This window comes from Carettochelys insculpta, chromosome 4, assembly GCF_033958435.1.
Source record: "Carettochelys insculpta isolate YL-2023 chromosome 4, ASM3395843v1, whole genome shotgun sequence".
In the NCBI taxonomy this organism is placed as follows: Eukaryota; Metazoa; Chordata; order Testudines; family Carettochelyidae; genus Carettochelys; species Carettochelys insculpta.
In genome coordinates this window covers 128,112,329-128,139,156 of record NC_134140.1, presented here as the reverse complement: position 1 = coordinate 128,139,156, position 26,828 = coordinate 128,112,329, and the positions used below count along the sequence as shown (strand labels likewise).

Below are 26,828 nucleotides of genomic sequence, written 5' to 3'. Positions count from 1 at the left end.
AGTCACAGAAAGTGAATGAAGTGTGCAAACATACTGATCATTGCTATGAGTGTCTCCTCTTCAACCATCAGCTTCAGGAAAACAATGCCAGAAAACAACATCCATCAACAAATAAAGTTCATAATTATCTCTGGTGACTCTTCAATAATTAAAAGTCTCTAATGCTGCAAGGAATCACTTCCACTGTGTGACAGAAACAATACTTTATGGAACAGTTGAACAGAAGGTTTATAGATGGTTAATCTTCCCTGGATGCAGACACACATAATTCTTACTAATAATAATATAAGGAATGTTCACTGTATATAAGGAGCTATCTTAGCCCTTCTGCAAGAACTGAGTGTCTGACTCAAAGAAGTAAGCTGTCATTCAAAGGATCAAGCCCATAACTGGGATTACAACCCTGGTCTTCTGACAACCAGGTTTGGGCTCTCATCACTAGACTGTGCTGCCTTTCCATGTTAAATGAGGTGCTATTATGAGTTGCATGTGTGCATCCAGAGGAGAATGATAGTCTCTTTAGTGTTTCATTACATGTAATCAGCAGAAAAAGGTGAACAAATAGGATTTTGGATTTCTAAGGTACCCAGACGACAGTTTACAAAGGAACAATACAAAGGCCTATCTAATTATAAGAAGGCCCCAGCATAAGAAATATACTGCTCATCTATAACCCTTTATAAAACACAGCTGAAGGTCTGACATCCAATAAAATGTCTCTGGCAAACTATCTTTATCTTTTTGTAGGTGCTGGATAGAGGTGGGTGGACTGCTCCAATAACACACATCAAACTGCAATGTACTAGTTTCACAAAACTAAGATGAAATAAAATACTATCTAAAATGGTATACTGCATCCTACTTGAGTGGGCTTTCAGCTCTTAAATCTGTACACATTTTGCTTGAATTACATCAAAATGTGGACAATCTTCTCCAAACTGCTTAATATCTGTGTTTATTTGTATCTTCAACATAAAGGATTTTCAAATGTGCTTTGTGATGGCATAAACCTGCTCCCATTAAAACCATCTGCAAACTTCCACTGATTTCAGTGGAAGCAGTTTTGGCTACTGCTGAGTGCTTAGAACATCCTGCTCCTAATACTGAACATACTATTTTTCTTACATGCGATGTAGTATCTGAGAAGTTCTAGGAAGAATTAGATGTCCCATGGACTAACATGCCTGTGTCTACAAGGTACAACTGGATGTATTTTGTTGGCATTTTCACCACTGGTGCTCACTATTAACGTGTTTTAAAACCTAATGAAAGTCACTTTGCACAACATTTGACAGATTCCCAACTGCACATTGAAAATTAGAAGGCGCTGTTACATAGGGCAGCTGTATGGGTATGAAAGGAATGTTGAACAGAACAGTGGGAGCATGTAAAATAAAATGGAAATGCTTATTAAAACAACCCCCTTTCCTGTCTATTAGATGCATAACACCACTTCCCTATAGTCTCATGGATATTTAAGAATCAGACGTTCCTTAGGAGGAAAATTCTTCAGGACAGGTTAGAGAATGAAAACATTGGAGCAATGAGGTAACAAAACCAAAAAGCAACTTAATCTGCTATACCATATTCACATAAATAACTGGACACATTAATGCAGACATTTGAAGAGTTCAGCTAAATTAATAAATGGATAGGAATAGTGAACCTGATCCTAAACAGGCATAAACTGGCATAGCATCATTGACATTAATAGAGTGCCACTGAATACATCAGCTGAGGATCTGACCCAATAAGCAAAATGTAACATTTTAAAATTGATGTATTAGGGTTAAATTCACCCCAGATCCAAGGATCCTGCACACCATTTGAGTCCTTGGCACATACTTGTTCCTGACTTCTTAATGAGTCCACAGCTACTTGGGATGGACAGTGGTGTGAAGATTGGCGTTTTGCTGCAGGGCTTAAACAGCGTGCAATCTCTGTGCTGAGATGAATTTCACCCATTGAGGCCTTGTTGTTTCATCAGGAACAATGCTTTCAAAAGGACTTCCTCAGAAAATACATGAGGCTTTGCAGGTAATTTGAAGATTTCTGAGAGCATTTACACATAAGTCTATATTTCAATGTGAATCATACAAATATTTGACCTGTGCAACAAAGACTGAGACAGAAAGGTGATTTGCAGTCCTTGAGCATAATGTCCTGCAGAAGGCAAATGGCCCACTAATGCAGTTGCTGCAGCTACTGATTCAGTTTCCCCAGCTAAGGAAGGGTGGCCCTTACTCTGAAGGGAATCTTTCAGCCAAGAAAAGAAAGGGGCCCTGGGATTCAAAGACTAAGATGATGGGGAGAAAGTACCTGAAAGCAGGGGAGGAATAGCTGAGTGGTTTGTGCATTGGCCTGCTAAACCCTGGTTTGTGAGCTCCATCCTTGAGGAGCCCTTTAGGAATCTGGAGCAAGTAGTTTTTTTTATAAAATATATATATAAAAAAATAAAAGGATGGTGCTTGGCTCTGCCAAGAGGGCAGGGGACTGGACTTGATGACCTTCCAAGGTCCGTTCCAGATCTATGAGATGTGTATCTCCATTTATTTATTTAAATGGAATTTATATAAGGGTAAAGGGAGATTTTTCTCTCCCACAAAACAGCACTTGTGGTAAGGTAGGGCAAAGCCCCAAACCCCCATCCACAAGGATTTTCAAGTGGCATTTTTTCCTGTCCAAAGACAGGGCAGATGTGAAAAAGAATTTCGTCTCCTGAGATTAAATGAAGGCATTACTGCAGAGCAAATCCCTTAAAATGAATGGCTGTCACTGGGTAGCCTGCAGCTCACATTCACTGGAACATACATGCAGATCATGGGGAGTTGGGAGCTTCATTACACAGAAGAGGCCTTACCTTCAGCCAGGTAACAAGGCAGGTGCCTGAATTTGGATGATTATTATTTGATCAGTTTTGGTTTGCACAGCAGAGTAGCTTGTTAGCTGATGTAATTGCTACAACTCTGTAGACCAGGTGAGGCCACTGAGGCTACACCTGTGGCCCACAGCCACCCTGTCTGCTCTCCTTCCCATTCACCTCTCATTGTTCATGGATATTCAAAGCTTGGGAAGTGGGGGTTGGGGCGAAGAGTGTGAATCAGGCAATTTGTGGAGCTCCAAAAATGCTGGGGGGGAGGCAGAGAGTACAAAGTGCAGGGATCCAACACCCCAGTATGCCAGAGAGAGGCAAGCAGAGGTTCATGGGTGAGAGTGGCCCACTTGCTGTTCTTGGCTGCTCACTGTCATAGCAAAGTGATGCTCTGGTCCAGGACTAGTGATCCTTGGGGTTACAGCGATACAGACATTAAATACAAATAGAAATAAGGAACTAGGACAGTCCAAAATAGCTGAAGAAGTGTCAGGCTAATACTTTTCGCATGAGTGTTCAGCCAGCCTAAAACTGTGTCTCCGTTTTTTCCACTTACTTTATTGGATGGAAATCTATTTGTGAGAACACGCTCTACCTCACCGAGGGACAGAAAAAAAAAAGTCCTTTTTTTTTTTTTTTTAAAGTTTATGCTGCTTTCCTCTATGTTCCACACATACCTCAACCCTGAAAGTCTACAGGCCTCTAAATTTTTAATGCAATTACAAATATACTTGCAACATCTGCTTTTACCATGCAACACAGAATGGCTATTTGTGAGACAATGATGGGAGAAAAAAGGAGAACATACTCTTGTACCCTCAACTAACTAGTGTTACACTGTAAAAAATAATTAAAAACTTGCTAGAGCATTTTATTAATACCACACAATGAGATTTCAAACCATACTGCAACAGATCAAGGTGCTGTAAACATGTTATGAAGTACTTAGCTGCTTAACTGAAAACTAATGATTAAATAGGCCTCACTTACCATTGTGGCCTAGATTCACAAAACAAGTTTGGAGGCAAAAGGCATGATGAGTATCAGGTAAAAAAATTCATTAACGCACTGTTAAACAGCCAAGTTTACTCTATACTGGGCATATTGAACACAAATTAATAAAGCAGGATCTCAAGCCATTTTAAAATCTGGTTTTAAAACTAACTTAGCAGCTGGGAAGAACAGTTGTCATTTTGAGCATTCACTAGCATTTTAGTTTTTCGCATCTCTGTACCACAAATAAATTATTACTAGCATGGTGGTTTTTAGACAGCGCCGAAGGCTGAGTAAGGTTCTGTATTAGATCAACTTGCATAGTTTATTCACCAACTTCACATGTGAAGGGGAGGAAAAGAATATTAGGATGTCCTGATGAGTGAAGCCCTTTCTTCTTCAGTACTCTGAAATACAAAAGGGCAAAGCAGACAGAGTTAACTACAGTGTGTTAGACGACGTGGAGCAGGAGAATGACAAACTCTGAGTTTCAAAGCAGCAAGGAGGAGAGATCTTGGGTTTTATCACCCCAAATTCCATCCCTAGTGCAATACAGGAACAACTACTAAGCTATAAATGTGCCACAGGGCAGACTGTGAATGGCCTTTGCATAGATATTCAAAGGGAAGGATGCAAGAAGCTATCCCAGTTTTGCTCTCTCTATGCCAGGCGCAGCACAATGGCAGCATATGTGCTCGTGTAAGTGCACAGATTGTTCCTCATAGGTTCCCAGTAGGAAAGCTGCCCCAAAGGGACTGGAGAGGAGAATGGGTATGTCTTCCCTTCTCTGCAAGGCTAGTGCGGCTGGCTGGCCATGGAGAGAGGAGCATGCTGGTTTCCCCCTAGGGAATGGTGCAGCAGGCAATCCCTGTCTCCATTCGCTGGATATGTTTAGAGGAGGAAACAGGGATCAAGGCTCAGGCAGGGCTTATTCAGCACCCTTCAAGATGATGCTAGAAGGAAAGCAAACCATACCACACATGGACGAGACTACACTGGGAGGAGTTATCTACACCAATGGGGACAGGGATAATAAAAATGGAGCTACAGAAGGGCAGGGTGAGAAGCAGGCCAGTTTGGAAAAAATACTGAAAGCACCTGGGGAAAAAAACAACATGATGCGCACACATTCAACGGGAGGGAAAATCTTGGGAACAAGCTGGAAACTTATAGGTAACAGGGGGCAAAGTAATAAGGCTATGAAATTAAAGGCCAATCTTAGGCTGAACATGTAAAAATACTGAGTCACAGGGCAGGGAGGTGAGAGTTTCCTGCATATGGCCACCCCCACCTCTGGAAGGTAAATGTTACTTCTGGGCACTTGGGACGTTAATGACAGACTGGAGGGAGTTACAATAGGAATCACAAAAATGACGCTGGGTGGGAGAGACACATTTAGAGGAAAGATTTGAAGAGTTAAATAGGTTGACTTTGGCTAAATGACAAGGGATGGGAGGAGTCAGGGATATAACAACAGTCTGCAACTTGCTTAAGGCCCTAAACACAAGGAAGATAAGAGAAAAGAACTGATGCAATATAATGGGGTAGCACCCGGGCTGTATTGTATTCAGGGTCATTCACTTATTTGCAGGAAAAAGCCATTTCTGTGAGAAACAAGAAACTCAAAACTTTCAATTTTTTTCTTTTAAACAATTCTCTGGTACCAAAGAAAGCCTGAGGAACATAGCTGGGGTGGGGTTGAGGGGGCAAGCAGGGCTGGGGCTGATGCCTATGGGCCTGTTTCTAGGCTCCCAGGCTGAGCCTGCCAACCAGTCAGGGACAGGGAAAAGAAACCCACATGCTCAGGAGAAACTGGATCAGCATCTCTCATAAAGGAATTAGGAACAGACTCATTAAAGCATCCATTGCTGAAAAGCTTCCCAGGTGAACAGGGTGCAAGAAAGAAGCCAAAGTTTCCAAGTGAGAACAGCCAGCCTGTAAGGAAAGTCAATTAGGCTGCAGAAAGATCGCGCAGGTGTCTCTCTCGAGTTCTTGCCACAAAACAATCATCACCAGACTAACTATAAACATGACCAGGTTCTCACAAGCCAAGAAACAGCACATGCTTGGTTTGGGTGTACATTTAGGGTGCAGGCTGCATGTGCTTTTTCCTACAGTTGTGGTAACCTGCTTAGCAAACAAAATACAGAAAAAGCAAAACTGTCCTAGCGCAATTGCAGCTAAAAGTTGAAAAAGCCTACTAGTGTACAATGTCTCTTTCTCGGCTCACAAAGGCGTCTGCAGTGTGGCATCCATACAGGACCACTGCTGTAAGGCATAGTTTTGGCTCACAATCTTTGAGAGCAATGAAAACTGAATACCAATTTTTAATATGAGATCAGAATATACACGCAGAACACCATGATCTGTGTATTGCACTGTACAATTGATTGGTGGGATTTTTAAGTCATAATGTGCATTTCTAGCAGCCGTTTGTGCATTTGAGAAGTAATTTGAAAGAAATGATGCACCTTCTATCTCCTCTGTCAAGTACATTGACACGTGGAGATGCTCAGATTGCACAACTATAATTGCCACTAAAGGATCAATTATTATGAAGTCAAGTTGAGGTTGTGGATCGTGGAGGGATTTTCAGTTCTCTGATGGAGACAGTACTACTGAAAGGCCCAAGTAGCAAAGCTGGGATGAGAATCTGAATTTGTCTGCAGTCTCTAGGTGTTCAGAACTGGGGTGTTAGATTAGAAGCAGATTTGGCCTTAGTTAGCTTGGGAAGAACACCAGGCCTAGAACCAGCACAGAGTATTACTAGAGAATCTGAAAATCAATGCCATAATTTTTCTTCAAAGGGCACCTGTCAAATTGAACAGGGCTCAAAATGTCAATTTGTTTTTTTAATGTAACCCTTCCATGTTCACTAGACAGGCTTCTTTTTACAGCTAGTATTTATAACTAACAAAAGAACTAGGAAGAAAACAAAATATTGATGGTTCACCCACCTCACCATGCATCTTAAGTTGGCTGCATAGCTTTGTTTGGGTGCACTTATTCTGGGTCTATTAATGCGTCTCTAATCTGGAAAGAGCATTTTCAACAAAAACAAAAGAGCGAAAACGTTGTGGGAACTCAAAAAAGTAAAAGCAATGACAAGCAAATGAAATGGATAAATACCAAGACAGGAAGGCTGACCTGAGATGCTACTCACCTCTTCCTTTGTTCCTGGGGGCCTGCATACGAGCACAATGAAAACAATCCCCAAAAGAATCCCCAGTGCCATGATTATATAAGGGATGCTGGTTACCAATGTGGCTTCAAACAGAACACTCTTCAGTTTCTTGGCAGATGCTTCGTCAATCAGGACACTCTGGAGGAGCAAGGAGCATTGAGAAAGAGGAAAAAAAATGCATTTTAGTATCTCTTCCACAGCATTCTCTTATTTAGTGCAAGAATAAGGAAACGACAACCTTCTCTCCGCTGTGATGGTGGTCTGATGTGCCTTGCTTTGGATTAGAATGGCTAGCTCTAGTTTAGCCCCTACTGGGATAAACTGATCTGCGTTTTCAAAAGTGTTCCCTGTAAGCTGAGCACTTGGATGGCTGCCTGAGAGAGAGGCAGGTGCCGCCCAGGTAATTAGCAGAGCGCCCACAGCCACCAACCTGCCTTTCTGTTGATGGTGCACATCTGCACATACCTTGGTGCACAAACAAAATTTATCCCACCCATGGATGGAAGGAGTTAGAGGGAACACTGGTGACTAGTCATTGTGTGTGCACAAGAGTGGGACACCTTAAAAGTGTCAGGTTTTCAGAGGGCAGGTGCTTTCTCTTTGGCACCCCACTGAAGAACCAGTTCAGCAGTGATCAGAGGGAAGAGTACCACCTCACGAATCACCAGCACACTTCCTACAATAGCTGTTTTTCTTGGAGGTCTCCAATTCGAGCGCTGACCTCACCTGACCTTCTCACAGTCAGATCCTGCAAACTGTTCTTGTCCTGGTGGCATGCTTACTCCTGGGAGTCATCAACCTGAAACTGACAGGACTCTAAACAGTAAGCACCACTCCCACTGGTAATTATATGCAGGACTGGCCATTAATTTGTGAGACCTCTCAGGATCAGAGCATGAAGTGGCATGGCTGCAGACCATAATGAAGATCTTAGTGTGACAAAGCTCCTTCCTAGAGATAAACTAAACCTTTTCGTAAAGGCCTCTTTAACACTGACTGCATCACATAACCAAGGAATTCAGGAATCCATCCTCAGTTACAAACTAAATGCCTGATCCTTCAAACTTCTTTTCCATCAGCAGCAGGGCTGGCAGAAACTCTGGGCTCCAGGCAAGGTGGGAGGGGCCCCAGCGCCATGGGGCTCAAGGGCCGAAGGGGCAGGGCCTAGGGCAATCAGCCCTTAGTGGCTCCTGAACCGCAGCACTGGGATCCCCACCCCCTTCCTCAGAGCCACACAGAGCAGCATAGCAATGCTGCCGTGGCCCAGAGCTCTGGTCACTGTCACTGCCACTGCCAAAGCAGCAGCAGTGGCTGGAGTTCTAGGCCTCTCTGAAATGTCAGGCCATTAGGCAATGGCCCTCTTTGCCCCTCCCCCATGTGCCCATTGGTGGGCCTGCCCATGAGTAGCTCTCACACGCACAAAAAGTACTACTGGAATCACCAGGGGTACCTACATGAAGGGGAGTTTGCAGGACTGGAACCTAGGGCAATGACCAACCAGAAATTTTATACCAAGAAGTATTTCCTACCTCCTGGGCTATTGTAAAATTAGGAGAAAAATGGCACATTACCCACTTTTTGAAGGCCCAGTGGGTTCATCTTTCTAAACAGGCACGCATTTCATTGGCGACCATTTACAATATTTACCTCATTTACATGCACCACGGGGAAAATCAGTGTTCTGACATTGCCGGTTTCACTGTATAAAAGACAACAAAGCAGTGAGATGCTGCAATGGTGTCAGCGTTCTCCAGACAGATTACAGCACAGCAATCAAGGGGTAAAAACGTTCCCACGTGAAAACTCTACACCCTGTTTATCTTCATGTAAACTTTTAACCTTCCTCTCCCCCCAGAATAGGATAAAAATCAAGATCTAGAAATTGGAATGTAATCTTTGTTTATAAAGCAATAAAATACACTGGGGTTTCCTGGGGTGGCAGGAAGGGTGAGGGGAAGGATCTGCAAGAGGCTTATTAATAGCCAATCTAATGGAAAGTTTGCACCAAGGAAAGAGAACACTGAGCTGAGCAGTTGTTGCAGACACACTTCTGTGAAAGTGCTACCTGGTATTATAGCAGAGTTAACAGTACCAGCAATATGGAAAAGAAGGTATTTCTATGAAACATCTCAGAGCTGCTAAAATGGACAGTAAGGTGCATATGAGGAAATGTCTTAGGATCCAGTCCCCCAAAAGGGTCTGGGAAGATAAGAGGCCACCCTCTATATTTTAAAGTGCCTTGTAAATACAGGCTTATGTGGGAACTTTAAAGTGTCAAACTGAAAGCGAATGGGAGGATGTGTAAAGTTTTAAACTACAGGTAGAACCTCCCCAATCTGACACACTCTGGTCCAGCAACATCCGTGGTCCAACATGATTTTTTTAGTCCGATGGTCACTTATGGGAATGGCCAAATTTCCCGTGCTCCCGTAAAGTTTATTTACCGCCACTAGTCCTTGTTCTCAGTGTTCCGTGCTGTTATTTAGTTCCAATTTACTTCTAAATGTCTTCTAAGAGCTCAGTGAGCAGCAGAAGGGTTGGTAATGCTGCTAGGCAATATTGACCTCATGTGGTTTGGCAAATGCTTTAGTCTGGCACCAGTCAGGTCCCAAGGGTGGTGGACTAGCAAGGGTCAACCTGTAACTCCTGCTACCATTCTGACATCAATTTGAGTTCCTCATCTGGGATTGCACGTGTAGTGGCAGAAAATTATGGCTGTGTATGCGTCTATGTGCATTCCTGTGCAGCGTCTCTCTTATAAATACATAACAGACAGCCGTTTCCTCAGTTAGTGTCAATCAGCACAGCTCTATTGACTTCATGGAAGTCAAACCACCAGTATACTGTGGATCTTTGTCACATCCTGTGTTTTACATTTAGAACATTTCATGTTGAAAGATATGTTCAGAAAATACAGCAGGGCCACTTTCGCTTGCAATGACTCACATCTACGTTTACAGGCTGTAGAAACACCTATAGATTCTCCCTTTGAATGTGAAATGAAAAAGGGGAACTACCCTGCCACTGTCTATTGGACTGAACTCTCCCTACAAATATTTCTCACAATGATTCTGAAGAGTCACTTCAAATACAAAATCAGGTAAGCAATCTAAACTCCCCACTGCCAGAAGAGAATACTTACATAAAGCCTTCTAGATGTCTGACAAAAACATTGATCTGCAGTCGCTTAGCTGCTTGTAGGAGCAACCCTGTCAGCTGAGAAAGAAAGGGAAAATGTAGAGGTAAAAATTCTCAAGATTTTCCCGTATGAGTTCAGCCCAATTTTTTACAATGGGATCGATTTGCTTTTCAGACAATAAAACGCCCCATCTACTAGTAAAAGGGAACAGGATGGGTTTCCTATCTCTTTAAAGGAGGGGTAGGTAGATGCATACAAGTGGATTATTTTAATTTGTATCCATCCATCATTCCTTCCTTCCTTTTTGATCAGTGTTCCTTAAACTCTGAGGCCCTGGAACACCAAACAATAATATTTTTTTATGTGGAACACCTATGAAAATTTTCTTCAAAAACATTTTTTGTCAGATCACAAAACCAAACAAACAGAACAAACAGCAACATATAGAGAAAAACCAAAGGATGTAATTTAGCCAGAGATCATAACAATGAAGAAGTAACACTGTATCTAGTTTTAATAACTGAAAATACAGACCATAAGAGTATTTTTCCAAACACTCTTGGCACATCTGTAAGTTGTACATGGAGCACCAGTGTTCCACAGAACAGAGTTTAAGAAACACTCATTTAGATGTCCCTTGTTACGACAGCACCTGAGTGTCTCTGTATTAATGGGGAGCCTAGATGCTCCAATTGAGATTAAGATTCCACCATTCTGCAAGGCATGGTACAGACACAGAGTAATAGACAGACGCAGATAAGGAAGGCAAAGAGTGGGGTAAAGGAAGTGCTGTTATCCCCATTTTACAAACAGGAAAACTGTGCCACAGAAAGGTAAAATTGACAGGGCCCAGGTCAAACAAAAGGTCTGTGGCAGAGCTAGGAATTGAACCCAGAACCCCATTGTGCCTCACGATAAAACAAATTGCTAATACAATCCAAGAGGGAGTGATGAAACTGGCTGGCTGCAATGCCCCTGAGAAGATCTATGCAAAATATTCTTCCGCAAGTTGCAATAATAATCATAAATTCTGTAATGACTGGTGCATGGGAGGAAGGAGATTTTTAGGTGTCGATGTGGCAAAATTTAGATTTAGTTTCTTTGGCGGGGCGGGGATCAGTTCATTCTACTGTCAGATTACCTATTGAGAAATAATTGCATAAGAGGGATTGGTTAATCCAGAACCCTGAGGCACCAAGAGTTTGGAGTCCGTGTGCATTAGCACTTGGAAAGGAGCTGCCCTTGGTGAAGCAGAAAGAAATTGCATCTCAGAGCATCCTGAGTCAGAATACTCTGTGTTCTCCATCTTTATACACAATCCCTCAATTGTTCTTTCCTCTCATTCCGTTTATTTTCTTTTTCTTCAACTGTTCTGTTTTCACTTTACTCCTTCACATTTTCACTTCTCAACTACTGTTCTCTCGCATGGATTTACAGAAGAGTATGTGTTTAAAGCCATGGACCTGTAGGAACAGGCTGAAACTCCCTCATTCAGCACCACAATGGATGTTGCTGGACCAGACAGCAACCAACGGACCCCAGCCGGTGAACCCAGCCGCCCCGCAGCTAAGAGCCAGCTCGGGCGTTTAGACCTGCTGGGAACCCCAGCTGCAGAGACCCCTGCGGTGGACAGCCGGCTGGGGCTCAGAGCCCTGCTGTCAGCCTTAGAGCCATGGGGACCCCTGCTGGACAGTGGGGAGCCCAGAAGCCCTGCAGGGGAGCCCTGCAAGAGTAGGGTTCCTCCACTCCAAGCAGCAGATTGAGCTGCTGAGCTCCTCTGGTTCGGCTAATCCCCTTGTCCAGAACCACTCAGGTCCCAAGGATGCTGAAGGAGGGAGGTACAACCTGTACAATAATAATACAAATGCTGTGCCAGATTCAGTGGTCAACTCCAGACACCTTGTGACTCACCTTGGGTGCAAAATAGCTGAGTCCAGCTAACAGCTCTTCAGCCAAGGCCAGCCACTACTTGGGCTCAGAGAGAGAGACAGAGAGATTTTCCATCTTGAAATTTTGGGGCAGTATGAATGGATTTAGGCTCTTGAGGGGTAAGATCGGTCTCCAGTCTCCTGATTTTTTTGACCCTGAAGTAGACGGAGATTTGACTTTGTCTTTTCCAGGGAAGACTGGTCAACAGATTTGGTGAACCTGAAATCAAAGCTGAAGCCTGCGGACCCTGCTCAATGAGCTAGGAAGCGAGAAGGAAAAGAACCAAGTGAAGTGTGAGTTGGTTTTCTTGGAATGCGATCGAATAACCAGAGTCTATGATGGAAGACACCAGCTGAAGGGAAACCACCTCCACCCTTCTCAGGCAAAGAGAAATCTGTCCCACACAAGGGGAAGATTTCCTGTGAAACGTGTCCCTGAGGAGGCTGCAGAGTATGGATGGGTTTGTAGAAAAGCTGTAGATATCACTATCAGCAAAATGATCCTTCTTTGTACTGACCCCTGTGGAATTTAGAGCACAATTGTCCTGGTGTTTCGAATGGCGAGTGCCTCTCTAAGGCAGTTTTGCTGGAATGTGGTGTCTGCCTTTGAGACAAAAGTTAGTCTTGGGATACACCACACAACCCAGGCTCTTAGAGGTGGAGGGAGCCAGTGAACAATGCTTAGAGATGAGATGACCAGGGATGAAGCCAAAATAAACACTGTGAAACGATATGGCCAGCTATTATTTAAGCCGGGGTGAGCAAGAATTTTTGCTGGGGGAGGGGTACGCCATGAATTTGAGTAAGAAATAGACAAGGGCTGCACTCTTCCACAATATTAATAGAGGAGGTGTGGGGTGCAGAATGGAGGTTGGGTGCAGAAGGGAGTTTGGGGTAAGGGACTAAGGTGCACAAGGGGGCGTGGGGTCTGGGAGGGAGTTTGGGTGAGGAAGGTGGTTGTGATGGGGACAGGGGTCTGGGATGCAGGTAGGTTTCAGGGGGTTGGGTTGTGACACAGAGCAGGGGACAGAGGTGCAGGGTCTGGGAGGGGGTACGAGTACAGGAGGAGGAGCAAAGGATTAGGGTTATGTGGGGTGGGAGGTGCAGTGGTTGGGGGGTGGTAGGGGCTGGGGTGCCAGAGGCAGGCTCTGGCCAGGAATCATCTGGGCAACTCCTGGTCAGCAGCCCTGTGACAGGCTCTCTCAGCTCAAAACTGCGGCCTGTTCCTGGTAGCTCTCTGCTCCGGACTCTGGAGGGCTTTGGGGGTGGCGGGGGGAGAAATGCTTTGTGCGAGGCTCCTGCCCCCCGGCAAAATATCTGAGCTACCATTGGCTGGTTTATGGCTTCTGGCCAATAGCAGCTCAGAGATTTTGCTAGGGGGAGAAGTAGCAACGAAGCCTCCTCCAGGCATCCAGAGCAGAGAGCTACAGGGAACAGGAAGCCATTAAAGCTCTGTGCCTGAGGCAGCCCATGGGCTCTATCTCCCATCACATGCATGGGGTCACAGGTGGCATCACCTAACAACTGGGATGCCTCTGGGGATAAGGTTTAAGGACTCAATTTTGAATGAATGGTAGCTTGGGTCAGGCCTTAGTATCCCCCTTCCTTCCTAAAGAGCGTATTCTGCAACAGTGGCTTCTAATCAGTGTGCCGTGGCACACTGGTGTGCCATTAGAATTCTCCAAGCGTGCCAAGAAATTTCATCAGTTTCCCCTCGCTGTGGCCCTTTGCAGAACACCATGAGGGCAAATGCCAACCCCGCAGGACCCATTCGTGCCAGGAGGCAGCTGAAATGCTGCTTCCTGTTCCAAACGAGCTGGTGGGGACACTGTCCCTACTCCCCGCTGTGGCAAGAGCGAGGAAGGGAAGGCGGGAGCCTGTTCGAGCTGGGATGAGGAGGGGAGCTGCTTTCAGGGGTTACTGGTTTACCCAACATCCCTAGCATGACGCTGAGCAGGTTTTGAAAATATGTCTGTGCTTGCTGTCTAAGATGCTGCATTCTGTGGTAGATCTGAAACATTAATGCATTTGACCCTTGTTTACCTTGTTGTATGCACCGCGGTGTTGCAAAACTCTCTAGTGAAGACTGTAACCATAGTAAACGTAAGGAAAAGGGACCTTTCATAGGATCATAGAACATTAGAATTGGAAGGGACCTCAAGAGGTCATCAAGTCCAGTCCCCTGCCTTCATGGCAGGACCAAACACCACCTAGAACACCCCTGTTGTCAGTCTAACCTGCTCTCAAATACCTCCAGTGACAGAGATTCCACAACCTCCCTAGGCAATGTACTCCAGTGTTTAACCACCCTGATATTAGGAAGATTTTTCTGATGTCCAATCTAAACCTCCCTCTATCTTCAGTGGCTAAGAAGAACCACTTTTGTCCCTCCTCCTTGTAACACTCTTTTAGGCACTTGTAAACCACTATCACGCCCCCTCTTTGTCTTCTCTTTTCTAAACTAAACAAGCAATCGATTCAGCTGAAAAAATACCAGGTGTGCCATGGAACTGTTTGTCCCACTGAAGAGTGGCACATTACTGAAAAGGTTGGGAACCGCTGCATTAACAGTCCATATCTCAGATGATGTTTTGGATCTATACAAACAACTCTCTAAGCATACAGACCAATACTGAGGCTCTTGTAGTTTTGTTTGGGCAGAACTTGGATTTCTCTCTCTCCGGGTCTGGTATTAACAGGACAGAAGGACTGCATTTTGTACCCTAGTCCTGGTGGGGTAGATTTCTAACTGGAAGTGGCAGCTTTCATTTATTCACTTGATCCCACGGAGGGCAAATTAAATACAGTACCCCCAAGTCGCTTCCAAGCATATACTTACAGGATTGATGTCCAGAAACGTTTCATGATCCTCCTTTTTGGGATGCATGCCCTGAATGTCCTTAACATACTTCTCATCTGCTTGGTAAAAATGCGGGGCTGATAAGAATATCGGGGCACCTGGAATTTCAGAACACTGAAGTCACTATCTGCTCAAGCTAAAGAATGCATTCAGTCCCCACTCACCCAGCCAATTAGTGCAGCCAAAACAAAAATAAGATATCTCGCACATGCAACGTGAAACAACTTTCAATAGTTAAAAAGTAAGCACCATCCTCACTGACATATATTCGCAGAACCCAGGAATGGACTACTGAAGAAAACTGGTTTCTTCTGGAGCCCACTCACTTCACTGGGAGCATTTTACGGGAGGCAGCATGGCCTAGTGGACAGGGCACTGAACTAGGAGTCAGAAGATCTCAGTTTTATTTTTGGCTCTGCAACTGGATTGCCAGGTGACCTTGGGCAAATTACTTCACCTCTCCTAACTCATTTCTCATTTATAAAATGGGGAGTGTACAAGCTCCTCGTAAACAGCTACGTGATCTACTGATTAGAAGTATGATGTAAGAGCTGGGTATTGTTAATTATATTCTTAGAGGCTTCCAACATAGGACACTTCAACTTCATTCTGCTGTTTTCCATTTAGGCTCTTATTCTCTCTTCATGTCAGTCATCACGGCATTAAGCAACATGACTGATATCCAGCACAGTTTATTCTCTCTCCTGGTTAGGCCCTGACCTCGCAAAGCATCTGACCACACAGAAAGACCCACAGAAACCAAAAGAGTTACACTCCTCGATGGTAGCTGAGGAGTTGGCCCTTTGTATCATCTACCCTGTGACCACACACTACACTTTGGAGGCACTGATCATGTCACCAAACATCATTTGTGCTTAAAGCTACACAGGGGCATATGAGCAGTCTCACTGAACTGATTATGATTATTCTGCTAGGAGCGTTTTATTTACAACACAGACTGGGTACAAAGACATTCTGAAGACGCACGACTACAATTTTCATGCCAGCACCGTGAACCTTCACCAAGCACATACAGAAAACACTGAAGACAGCGCAGAATGTAACTTCCACCCACTGATGGGGGAAGTGACGTTTAACTAAAGCAGAACTTGTCCTAAGGCAGCCAGCCCTGACTATGAAGGAGGTACACCTGAGCAGGAAATACCAAGTCCTCCGGCAGGATGTTCTCAAGGTGAACCAAAAGGGGCTGGAAGCCATTAGGCTCTAGCAGAGAAACTGAAGATGGTTGAGGGAGGGCGCAGGCTAGGAAAGACCTGGGAGATCAGACGGACTTGAAAACATTATTCTGAGTGCGGAGTTAAGTTAATAAAGCAAAAGCTCCTGAGTGGGGAGAAGGTTGGAAGGTAGAAAGTGGAGCTGAAGGCTGAGCTGCCGCTGGGAAGGCCTGGAGTAGCTTGCCAAAGCAGAGAAGACTCTAAACACCAGAGGAGTCTGGGCTGTACGGTCCGGCTGTTGTGTTCAATGTTCGACGTATGAGTTAATTAACCAGACCCTGACAAAAGCCGCTGCTAGATTTGTAAAATCTCGTTTTGAGTCCAATGAGGAACAAAGAGGGGGACCAGAGGTGAGGAGCTGCTGGCAGCAGAACTGCCTTAAAGCCATGAGGGGTCACCTGAGCAGAGACTCCTCACTGACATGTCCCATCTTCACTGAGGGGGAATTCGCTCAGTACAGCCAGCCAGCAGGAGGCCTATGAACTCAAGCGCCAGACAGACCTTACTCTGAATTTTGCCCAGTAAAAAGTTACTGTGCTGTGTAAAGCGTGGCTAACTGTGACGACGTTCAACCTTACAACCTGGCTCCTAGGACGCGCTTCTGTCTCCCGTCTTCAAATGACAAACTGACAGCCGAGCAGAGGACATCTTTCAGGAATGCTACTTCAGCTCAGTTTTCTTTACTACTGTAGCCATGTAATAACCCCTGGTGATACTAGGCTTGACTCTGCAAGGTGACAGACTCTCTGAGCTCTCAGTAACTTCCCATGTAGAGTTGAGAGTGCTCAGCACCTGACAGGACCAAGCCAAGTGCCCCAATATGTTTCAGCTAACAGTGACCGTGTGCGCCCACAGCACTCTCCCACACATTCCTTGGCTGCGTACCTTGCTTGCACATGCTGACATTCAGGATTCCTGAGCCGTGGCAGTTTCCCGCTGGCACACAGAATCCTGCATTGTCCGGATTCACCGATGAATTGGCAAACACCTTTGGAGGGGGCACGAAGCGATACGCAGGGATTCCAGACACAGTCACAAAGCTATCAAAAGTTACATACAGAGATCTGGGGGGAAGAAGAGCAAGAATCTGAATGTGTACCCACAAGGGCTTACTAGCCTATGATATACATGGAGATACACATCTCATGGAGCTGGAAAGGACCTCAGGAGGTCATTGAGTCCAGCTGCCTGCTCTTTTGGCAGGATCAAGCATCATCCCCACCTTTTTTTCTTATTTGCCCACACATCCCTAAATGGCTCCCTCAAAGATTGAGCTCACAATCTTGAGTTTAGAAGGCCAATGGCTCAAACCACTGAACTATCCCTCCCCCACCATGCAGCCTTCAAAGTGGCATCTGCATGCCCACCTGGAGTTGCAGTAAGCTGCAGACCTGATTCAAAGCCCACTGATGTCCCTCTGATCAGGTCCTCTACACCTTCTTGTGGTGTTACATGAAAAGTGTGAGTCTTTAAAAATAAAGGGAGGCTTGGGGACACAGATGCCTGGCTTTAGAACGATTGGTCAAGTTCTTACAAGTCCCTCTTTTGAGCCATAAAGGTTTTTAGTGGTGCTGCAGCCGTTTGTGCCAGAGATCTCACAACCACGAAAGTGAAAACGGATGCGGAGAGACAGTATCAGCAGGCCACAAAAACAGCAATGCTGGAACTCTCCAACGCTGCCTGGATTCATATTATTTTCCTGATTTAAAAAGATAATTTCTTGGCAATTTTGTTTTCAAATGGCAGACACACCTCAGAGGAAAGAGGCTAACAGGTAGCACGTTCAGCAAAAAATTTCCCATTATTTGCTTGTGCCTAGAAGTGGCATCACAGAAAGGTACATTCTGGAATATCTTTAGCAAACTAGGAAGCGCAAGTGGATTTCACAGTGGGAAAGAGAAGTGTCAGCTTCTGTTTAGTGCACTTGTGCTGGTGGTTCTTATCCCGCTGAGTGAGGGAAATCACTAGGTATTTCCAGACTGAACTCAAATTTTCATTTCTTCTTGTCACAAAGTGGTTCCTTTTCAGCTAGACGTGATTTAGTTGGTAGTGGTTAACTCCTACTTGTTACCGAGAATGAATAAAGGACACAGGAATAGAGCTTGTAAAACATATCACTGAGGGGAAAGGATTTCACCTGCAATCTCAGACACATCCAGTGTGAACAGTTTGAGATGTTTGGAATTCCTCTCCTTACCTGCAGAAATCGGAAGAAAAGAGATAAATTGTTTCATCCTTGCTGATCAACGGGTGGAAAGCGCTCCCATCTGTCCCATTGATCATATTACATGACTTTGTGGTCCACCAGTCCAGCGACCTGCAGGAAATGAAGCAGAGACGGAACAAAAGGGCCAAAGAGTTATTATGGAGCAACAGTGAGTTAATACCACTTGGTTGGCGTGGGAAGGATTGTGAGGGTCTGTCTCTCACTTCCACTAAACGTGTGCCTACACCGAGACTGAAGGCGTGACTGTAGCCAAGTAACCGTATCTGCGCCAGCACTGAGCAAGCTTGGTTACAGCAGTGAAGACCCAGTGGTACAGGCTTCAGCTCAGGCCAGGAATGCGAGTACATGTGCAGGTTTCTGGGTGGGCTTGTATATCCCATACTGGGGTCTATGCCATTGTGACTTCACTGCTATTTGTAGCTGTGCTAACTGGATTAAAGCTAATGCAGCTATGTCTACTGGTACTGTTATCAGACCTCTAATTCCAGTGCAGATATACTCTTAGTGCAACTGCAATAGTTCTGGCAGTGTATATGGGGCTTAAACAACAAGAAGTCCTGTGGCACCTTACAGACTAACAGATATTTTTGGAGCATAAGCTTTTGTGGGCAAAGACCCGCTTCATCAGATGCATGAGTGGGGGGCTTCAGAGGAGGGTCTGAATATACAGGCTCATGAAAAGGAGGGAGTCCCGTCAAGAGGAAGGCCAGAGCTGACAGGGTCAATTCAGTCTGGCTACACTGCAGCCAAAGCTAAAGAGCCTTTTCTCACCCAGAATTTTGCACCAGCCTCACCAACGTACAGAGCATTTGGGGCAGTGACGACACAACTTAAGATGATCTGGGTAACTAACCCCTGCTTTGATTCAAGTGACGAGGGGGCTGTTACAGTTTTAAGCCATATACCTTGCCCAGCTACTCCTAGTTAAAACCACCACTGCCCCCTCTTCCTTAGCACTGTAATATGAGCTAGTTAAATGCATGTTTCAAAACTCTCCTTGCTCCCAGTGGCAATCAGTGCCTGAACAGAATGGACTCGGTCTAGTTGTGAAACTCTCCTTTCTCAACAGAAACAGCCCTGTTAGCTTTAGTGAGTGTCAAGTCTCAATGGGTTCTGCTCCAACAGCCACAGTAGGAACCTCTGGCTGCCCAGCCTGCGGGTACATTGTGCAGGCGGCCATCAGAATAGTGGGGCTTGTGCTAAGGGCTCGTTGTGTGAGTGTGACTCTCTATCTATCTATCGAGATACTTACTCAGCCTCCAGCACTATGGTATCTGCATGCCATAGCCCATGTGTCTCTTCAGAAGTTAACATGTGACTCTTCCCATAGGTGCCAAGTCTGGGGCTGGAGCTATAGGCGCCAGCTTTCCACTGTGCTAGGGGTGCTTGCTGCTCAACCCCCCAGTTCTGCGCCAGGCCCTGACCCACTCTACCCATTATGGGCTGGAGCTGTGGCGTCCAAACACTAACCACTAGCTACATGTCACTGTCTGGCTGGCTGAGTGTGGCTAGTTGGCTTGAATAACAAATACATTTTCAGCATAATGTGCCTAGTTCACTATATCAGTAGTCACTGTAGTGGTCACTGCTTCAGAACTAGCTGGACACCACAGGTCTAGACGGTGCTTGGTCTTGTCATGAGTGCTGGGGACTGGACCTGACGACACCTCAAGGTTCCTTCCAGTTCTATGATTCTGTAATTCCCTAAGTCCCGCCTCTTCCTGCTACCACCTCGGAGCCTACCACATCCTCGCTCCTTCTCTGGAATCTCCTGCATGCCGTGAAACAGCTGATTGCAGTGGGGAGGAGGCAGAGGGAGGGAGAACGGGGAGAGAGAGGGAAGCGCTGATGAGCAGGAGGTGGGAGCTGATAGGAGCTGCTGACTTATTACTGTGGCTCTTTAGCCCCGTACACCAGGAAATTCTGGCTTCTTCCCATGCTCAGGTTGGCCACCCTGCCATAGTCATACGGTCTCCAGCAACATAGCATCTGAAATGCCAGCAGCGCAGGGTGCAACGTGTCTGTGTGAGGGCATGACCGCAACCTAGCCCCCTTTCTGCACCAGCTGGTGGAGGGAGCAGAAGTGGCACTCGTGTAACAGTTGCTCTGCTCCCTCAACACCCTTCAGGCGCTTTCAGCCTGTCTCCGTCCCCTGCAGTTAAAGGCTCCACTCTGAGCAGAGAGCTGCTTCTGGCTTCTTTGAGAAACCTTTGCATTCATCAGGAATGAAAGGCGCCGCCTGTGCTAACCAACAGATCTCAAAACAAGCTAGAAGTGTCATGCGGGTTGAGTTGAGAACTTACTCTTTGCCTCTCCACTCCACAATCTTCGAGAAGTTAAGGTAGTTCATCTTCCCACTGAGGACAACGTATTCACCATCATCCGTTCCATTCATCTAGAAACACAGAAGAATTTGTCTACACAGTGCTGGTCCAGTCTGCCCCTAGGGCATCTGGCTAATGCACCAGAACAGGGTGGGAGGTGTTTGCTGTTGTGCCTCCCTGTTACCACGTGTTGGATTCTGCTACAGGCCGCAAGCTAATTGGTCACTGCTGGAGCAAGGGTGGTTCCCTAGACTCCTCCCTGAATATAAGGGAAATGGGAATAATTGAGCGCGTTCTGAAATGGACAAAACCTGAGGGAAGGAAACCAAGGACTAGCCCCTCTCCCCTTCAAACTTCTCACTGAATAGACCAGTGCCTGGGACAAAGATTCCGTAGATCATTTTAGTTTTGCAGCAGATGTTTAAACTGGAAAGCTGTCCTTGGAAAATCAGTAACTTCACATCCCAGTTAGGTAATGTCCTGATTGACCTGGGCTGTGCTAAGCATCCACTGTGCAGTAGAGCTAGCAACAGTCATTCTGAACGGATTTCAAGGCAACAGAGACGACAGCCAAGGCAGAAGCCATAAAGAACATCAGAGATGGAACGAATGCTCTGAACTGCAGCCAGACACAAACTGACAGCCAGCGCCGTCGCTGAAATTAAGGTATTTATGTGCTCCCGCAATGAAATTCTGTTAAGTAAATAGGTAGCCCAATTCTGTCTCAGCTGAGTTTTCCCCGTGGTTTTCAAGTCCTGCTGAAAGTGCACTGCAGGGGACAAAGGTCTGAGCAACAGTGGTAAGGCCCACCCCTGAATAAGGAAACTCTGCAACCTCTTAGCCAAACATGGGTGGGGGTGAAAGCCATAGGTGGCTTTGCTGCTCTCTGTTCAAGGACTCTGAAGCTGTGTAACAAAAGGCAGATTATGTCCTTCAGTTGAAGAGGCAGCTCTCCCCACTGTCTTCTCTTCAGTTGCTTCCCCACAACCTTCCCATAATGCCTGCACGTAACCCCCATACACCCTTTACAACTAGTCCTGCAATTACAGCCACAACTTTGCACCAGCGACATGCTATTAATTCAAATCTCTGGGAGCAACACATCATAAATATCTTACCTTATTAAATAAACCAAATACTGGATCAATCTCAGGCCAAAGCAAATGAAGCAATGACAACAGTTTGTCTTTGTAGCCCCATAGTAACTCATGGACAGTGTGCGTCACAAACAGGTTTTCTTGGTATAATATTAGGAGTATTTTTGTGGGAAACTGAAGAGAAGTTGATTTGGCCCATTCCATTGCAGTCTGGTGAGAGAAAGGAAGCAAGATCAAACTGATGCAGTATTCAAATCAAACACACATGCACATACAGAAGTCTGAGAACTGTGTAGAGGCATGACACATATTTTCAACCTTATAATTATAAGTAAGTGGGATTCTTTTGATACTATCTTATCAAGAGCTGCTTTCTCAGGCCCCAATTCAGCAAAATATTTAGCCACTTGTTTAAATCTATCCCTACTCAGTTAACCATGTAATTTTCATTCCCTTAAGCTAAGCATATCCTTAATGTACATAAAGTTAAACTGAACTGAGATGATCTTTAAGCATGGTACAGTAAACCAGGGGTACACAAAATGGGGGGTGGGCCCCCTCCAGCAGGCATTAAATTTTATCAGGAGGCACAGCACAATTGGCTGCTGGGTCTGAAGCTCATCCATCTCATTAAAAATCAAATTTTTACATATAACACACTTATTTTCTAATATGGTAAAAAGGGCCTTTTCATATGAATATAATGAAAATGGCTTTTAAAATATGAATATAAGCAAATTTCCATCAGTTTCGATTATATTATATAGGTGCCAGGGGTGGGGGTGTCTGCTAATTGCAGGGAGGAAAAGTGGGGCCAGACATTACAGTCTGCTCATCCTTGCAGTAATATATTGGCCAGAGTGACTGAATTTAGCTTCAAGGTCTGTGGTATTAAACCAAAGTACACGCAAAAATGCTTTGCCAAACAGAGATGGTTTGCTGAAGCACAGCAGATAAGTGTTTGAATTTTTGTTTAAAAAAATGCTGTGGCTCCCAGCTGTGAAACATATACGGATTACATCCTATAAAAGGCAGCCATTTCTTCAAAATGCATGGCCTGGCTGCATCACCAACTCAGTGCAAACAGCACAGGCTAAACAGAAGGGAATTCATTTTCCCTGTAGCCTGTGGTACACACTACACTTTCCATAGCTCAATAGAAGAAGTGCAGTTAAACAGCCAGTTAAATGTCAAACTTCTTATTGAAAAAGAAAAAGTTAAAAATGGCATGAGAACATGTTGGTAAAAATGATTACTTAGGACATCAGATTCATGCTCTCAACAACAGACTGGAAGCATGGCTGTTGCTAGCAAGTTTCTAGCCTGATTTCCCAGACAGGTGTGGGCAAAATTCTTTTCAGGAACAATGCTAGTCCAACAGTGCAACAAACTACATCCCTAGGTAGTCCACCACAGGGTATTTATCGTACTGCCCTCAGAAGAAACTGTAGTTCATACAGGTCAGAGAAACCACACATCAAATGTGCTGACATAAATGACCCCATACATGGATGAGGTCAGAGATATGCTGGGCAGAATTTCATTTTTATTTTCAAGCATATTCTTCAGCTTGCAGCAATTTAAATGTTCACAGTCGTGGGAACGTAGGGCTGTTTGGGCAGGGTCAGACCATAACAACCGAAGGACAGCAGAAGCTGAGGATTCAAAAAGTTAAAGCTTTCTAACCATAAAAAACACAAATGGACAACACCGGTCAACATGAACAACATAAATGTCCTTATATCAAACTCCAACGTGTTCTCACGCAGCATCTCTCCTACTGAGCCTAGCAGTATATTTTGATCATTATTAGTGCTTTTTTGTAAAGAAAGAGGAGCTAGCTGGTCGTATTTGGATGGCTCTCCTCCCGCTTTCCCCAGCCAATCTGATGGCTGGGGCTGTCGAGGTGCCGGCACTCGGTACTGTCAAGTACCAGCACAAAAAAAAGCACTGACTATTAATGATGGAAACAGTTTTCGCTGAAGTAACAGAGCAGCCTGTCCTACGAGTTGGAGAGCGTGGGGCTATCCCGCCCTGATAGGGAATGAGCCCCACACCACAGGGGGATTCCCTAGAAAGGGCAGAGGGCAGATAAAGTGAAAGAAGAAGCCCAACAAGCTGTAGCTGTGCCAGTGGATGCTGCAGAGGGAGAAATACAAAGGCTTTTGCAGGATCGTGGCACCAGGGAGCTTGATGGGGAATGTCCAGCATGCAGGAGGCTCAATGTGGCTGGTGGGGGAAGACCTGACTCTGTTTGGACTAGAAGTCAGAGCTGCAGCGAGGGGGAGCTGGCAGATCAGACTGGGACAGACGAATCCAGGGAGGAGCGGAGGGTTTGAGGGAAAATGCTAGCGCTTAGTATAGGCTCTTTTTTTTGCGTGGTTCGTACAGACTTTAGCTTGGGACTCTGGGTTGTTGTGAACTATTTCTGGCACTAAGCTAGGCCCAGGCATAAGTAAAGTTAACCACAGAAACCCTCTATGAGTTCTTAACGGGCAGTGAGCCTGCCTGTGCTGTAACACAGCACCTTTGAGAGCGCTAGGGCAAGCTCTGCTAACACAAGTCCATTGACTCTGGCTGAGAGGCTCACTTCCAGACACACACAAAGGGCCCTGGAGAGAACAAACAAACAAAAGAAAAAAACAAACAGAGGCATGAAGCCTGCAGACAGCACTGGCCAGGAGGGGATGCTCAGTAAGGAGCAGCCCTTTTAAGCTGGTTTGTATGAGTATGATGAAGATGATGCTTGTCAGCAATTACTGATAAAAATCCTATCCTTCCAAACACAGCTAAAGTCTTTACACTCTGACTTCTGACCACCTGCCAGAGCTGAATGCATTCGCAAGAGGTAATGTTGAACAGCACTCCTCTAAAAGCAGGAAACAAGTGCACTGATGACAAACATAAAATTAACTCCATACAGGGCTGTAAACCACAATTATGGAGTCAGGCGATCACATATTCCTACCAGGTTGACAGTGCAACAAAACAAAGCGAGTACCACACATGACTGAAATCAATGTGATTACTTAAGCAGGCAAGGGTTTGCAGCTCAGCCTCAGAGTGCAATGATAAGCATAGGAAACGAATAAACTCATTGTTTTCTTTCTCTTTGCAGCTATTATTCAAAATTATTAGAGAAACAGCAGGTGAGATAATATCTTCTATTGAGCCAGCTTCTGTTAGGAAGAGAGGCAGCTTTCAAGCGTACATAGAGCACTTTTGGTCTGGATCTATATGGTTGAAAGCTCAATAAAAGATATATCACCCACTTTGTCTCGAACAGTCTGAGCCAAACTCATCTACAACACTGCACATTCAAAACAGTCTCAAAGGGGTTTTTATAGTTTTTTTTTTTTTAATTTTTAAATAGTTACGAGAGACTGTTTTTATGGCTAAAAATACCCCACAACAATGCAATTTCTACACTTCCAAATCCAGTTTTCATTCTTAGGGTTAAACTCTTCCTAAAATCCTAATTTTAAGATGATTCACCAGATAACGAGCTGCACTCTTCCTTGCGCGGTTTGCAAATAACGTTGTGCCACTGACTAACTGGTAGCAAAGATATTCAGCGTTGGCCATTGCAGAGTCAGCTTCTAAATGAAAGGCCATGGCTGGTCTACACTATATCTTACCTGAGCATGAAATATCCATACCTGAGTAATGTAGTTAAGCCAACACAATCCTCTTTGTAGACATCTCTAGGTTGATGGAACAATTCTGTCGACCTAGTTACTGTCTCTTCAGGAGCTGGATTAACCAAGTGAGAACCCCTCCTTTTGCTGTAATGACTGTCTACACTGAAGCCCTACAGTGGTATTTTACACTGACGTATGAGTGACTCCAGATGCTTGTTGAGCATTCAACTCCACCACAACAGAACTGTTGCCTGAAGCTTCAGCCTCCACAGTCCTCTGGCCTGTACTGTGAATTAGCATCAAACCTACATTCAAAATTACATTCTGGCACGTTAGCTGAAGATCCAACTCCTAACGCAAATTAACTCACTTGAGGGTGGTTTGTTTTTTAATTTTTTGGAGAAACGATCAGCTTCTGTACAAAGTAATTGATTTTTCATGTTAAAAGACACGAGAAAAACATTTAAAACCACAAATCTTATTTTTAATAGTAATTTTTTTAACGTTAACCCCTCACCTGTGTAATTTGCTTTTACGAAGCATCTTAACCCAAAACTGAAAAAATTAAATCAGGGTTTATCATCAGTTTGCTTTAGTCTCAAAGTGGTAGCATGCCACTCTGTTAATTTGCTGCAGATGGGTCAGGGAGACAGCATGCTTTACCCTGAATACAGTTATCCCTCCATTTACGTGGAGGTTGCGTCCTGGGCAACAGACGCGTAAATCAAAGTTTTTGTAAATTGGTTGGGGGGGGGGGGGAAGATCCCCAGAATTCCCTGGCTGGGGGAAACAGGCGGCTGGAGTCTCTGCAGAGCTCTGCTGCCCCGTGGCTTCTCCCATCTGGAGACAACACAGCTGCTGTGTGCCGGGGGGAAGGAAGGGAGTGGTGATTTAGATTTCCAGATTCATGACCCTGGAGAGGGCAGGGCCAATAGCAGAAGGGGTGGGGCCTAAGGCATTCAGGCCTCAGTTTGTGGTGTGCAGATGTAGTCTTGGTCTCAGGGTATTAGTGAGACAAAGAGGGTGAGGTGATCTCTCTTATTGGGCCAGCTTGTGTTGGTGAAAGTGACAAGCTTTCATGCTTAAGCCATGGTCTACACTATGAAATCAGGTCAGCTTATTGCTCAGAGGTCTGAAAAATCCACACCCCTGAGGAGTGCAGTTACACTGGCCTAATCCTGGGTGTAGGCTGTGCTCAGTCTACAGCAGTTGAGCCAACAACAGTTATTATTTCACTCACCTTGTCTCTTTAATATCTGGGGATTAAAATGGCTATAACAAATTTGTGCCACAACAAATTATGTCATGGGTCTCTGCAGAGCCATATC

At 45.0% G+C, this 26,828-nt stretch overlaps 1 protein-coding gene across 2 annotated transcripts in view; it reads right to left on the bottom strand.

The window, feature by feature from the left end:
- Positions 1 to 939: 939 nt before the first annotated feature.
- The window catches only part of SCARB2 (scavenger receptor class B member 2), a 40,528-nt gene continuing 14,639 nt past the window's right edge, over positions 940 to 26,828 (bottom strand). Inside the window, exons 4-13 of one of the 2 annotated variants that reach the window (XM_074993775.1) lie at positions 21,881 to 22,069; positions 20,742 to 20,833; positions 18,409 to 18,528; positions 17,097 to 17,275; positions 14,956 to 15,074; positions 10,192 to 10,265; positions 8,697 to 8,748; positions 7,029 to 7,187; positions 6,823 to 6,898; positions 940 to 4,272 (exon numbers count right to left, since the gene is read on the bottom strand). In XM_074993775.1, coding sequence (XP_074849876.1) covers positions 6,869 to 6,898; positions 7,029 to 7,187; positions 8,697 to 8,748; positions 10,192 to 10,265; positions 14,956 to 15,074; positions 17,097 to 17,275; positions 18,409 to 18,528; positions 20,742 to 20,833; positions 21,881 to 22,069 — 1,014 coding nt within the window. In that variant the 3' untranslated portion in view covers positions 940 to 4,272; positions 6,823 to 6,868. The remainder of the gene's footprint in view (positions 4,273 to 6,822; positions 6,899 to 7,028; positions 7,188 to 8,696; positions 8,749 to 10,191; positions 10,266 to 14,955; positions 15,075 to 17,096; positions 17,276 to 18,408; positions 18,529 to 20,741; positions 20,834 to 21,880; positions 22,070 to 26,828) is intronic. The other variant, XM_074993774.1, reaches the window with a different exon arrangement.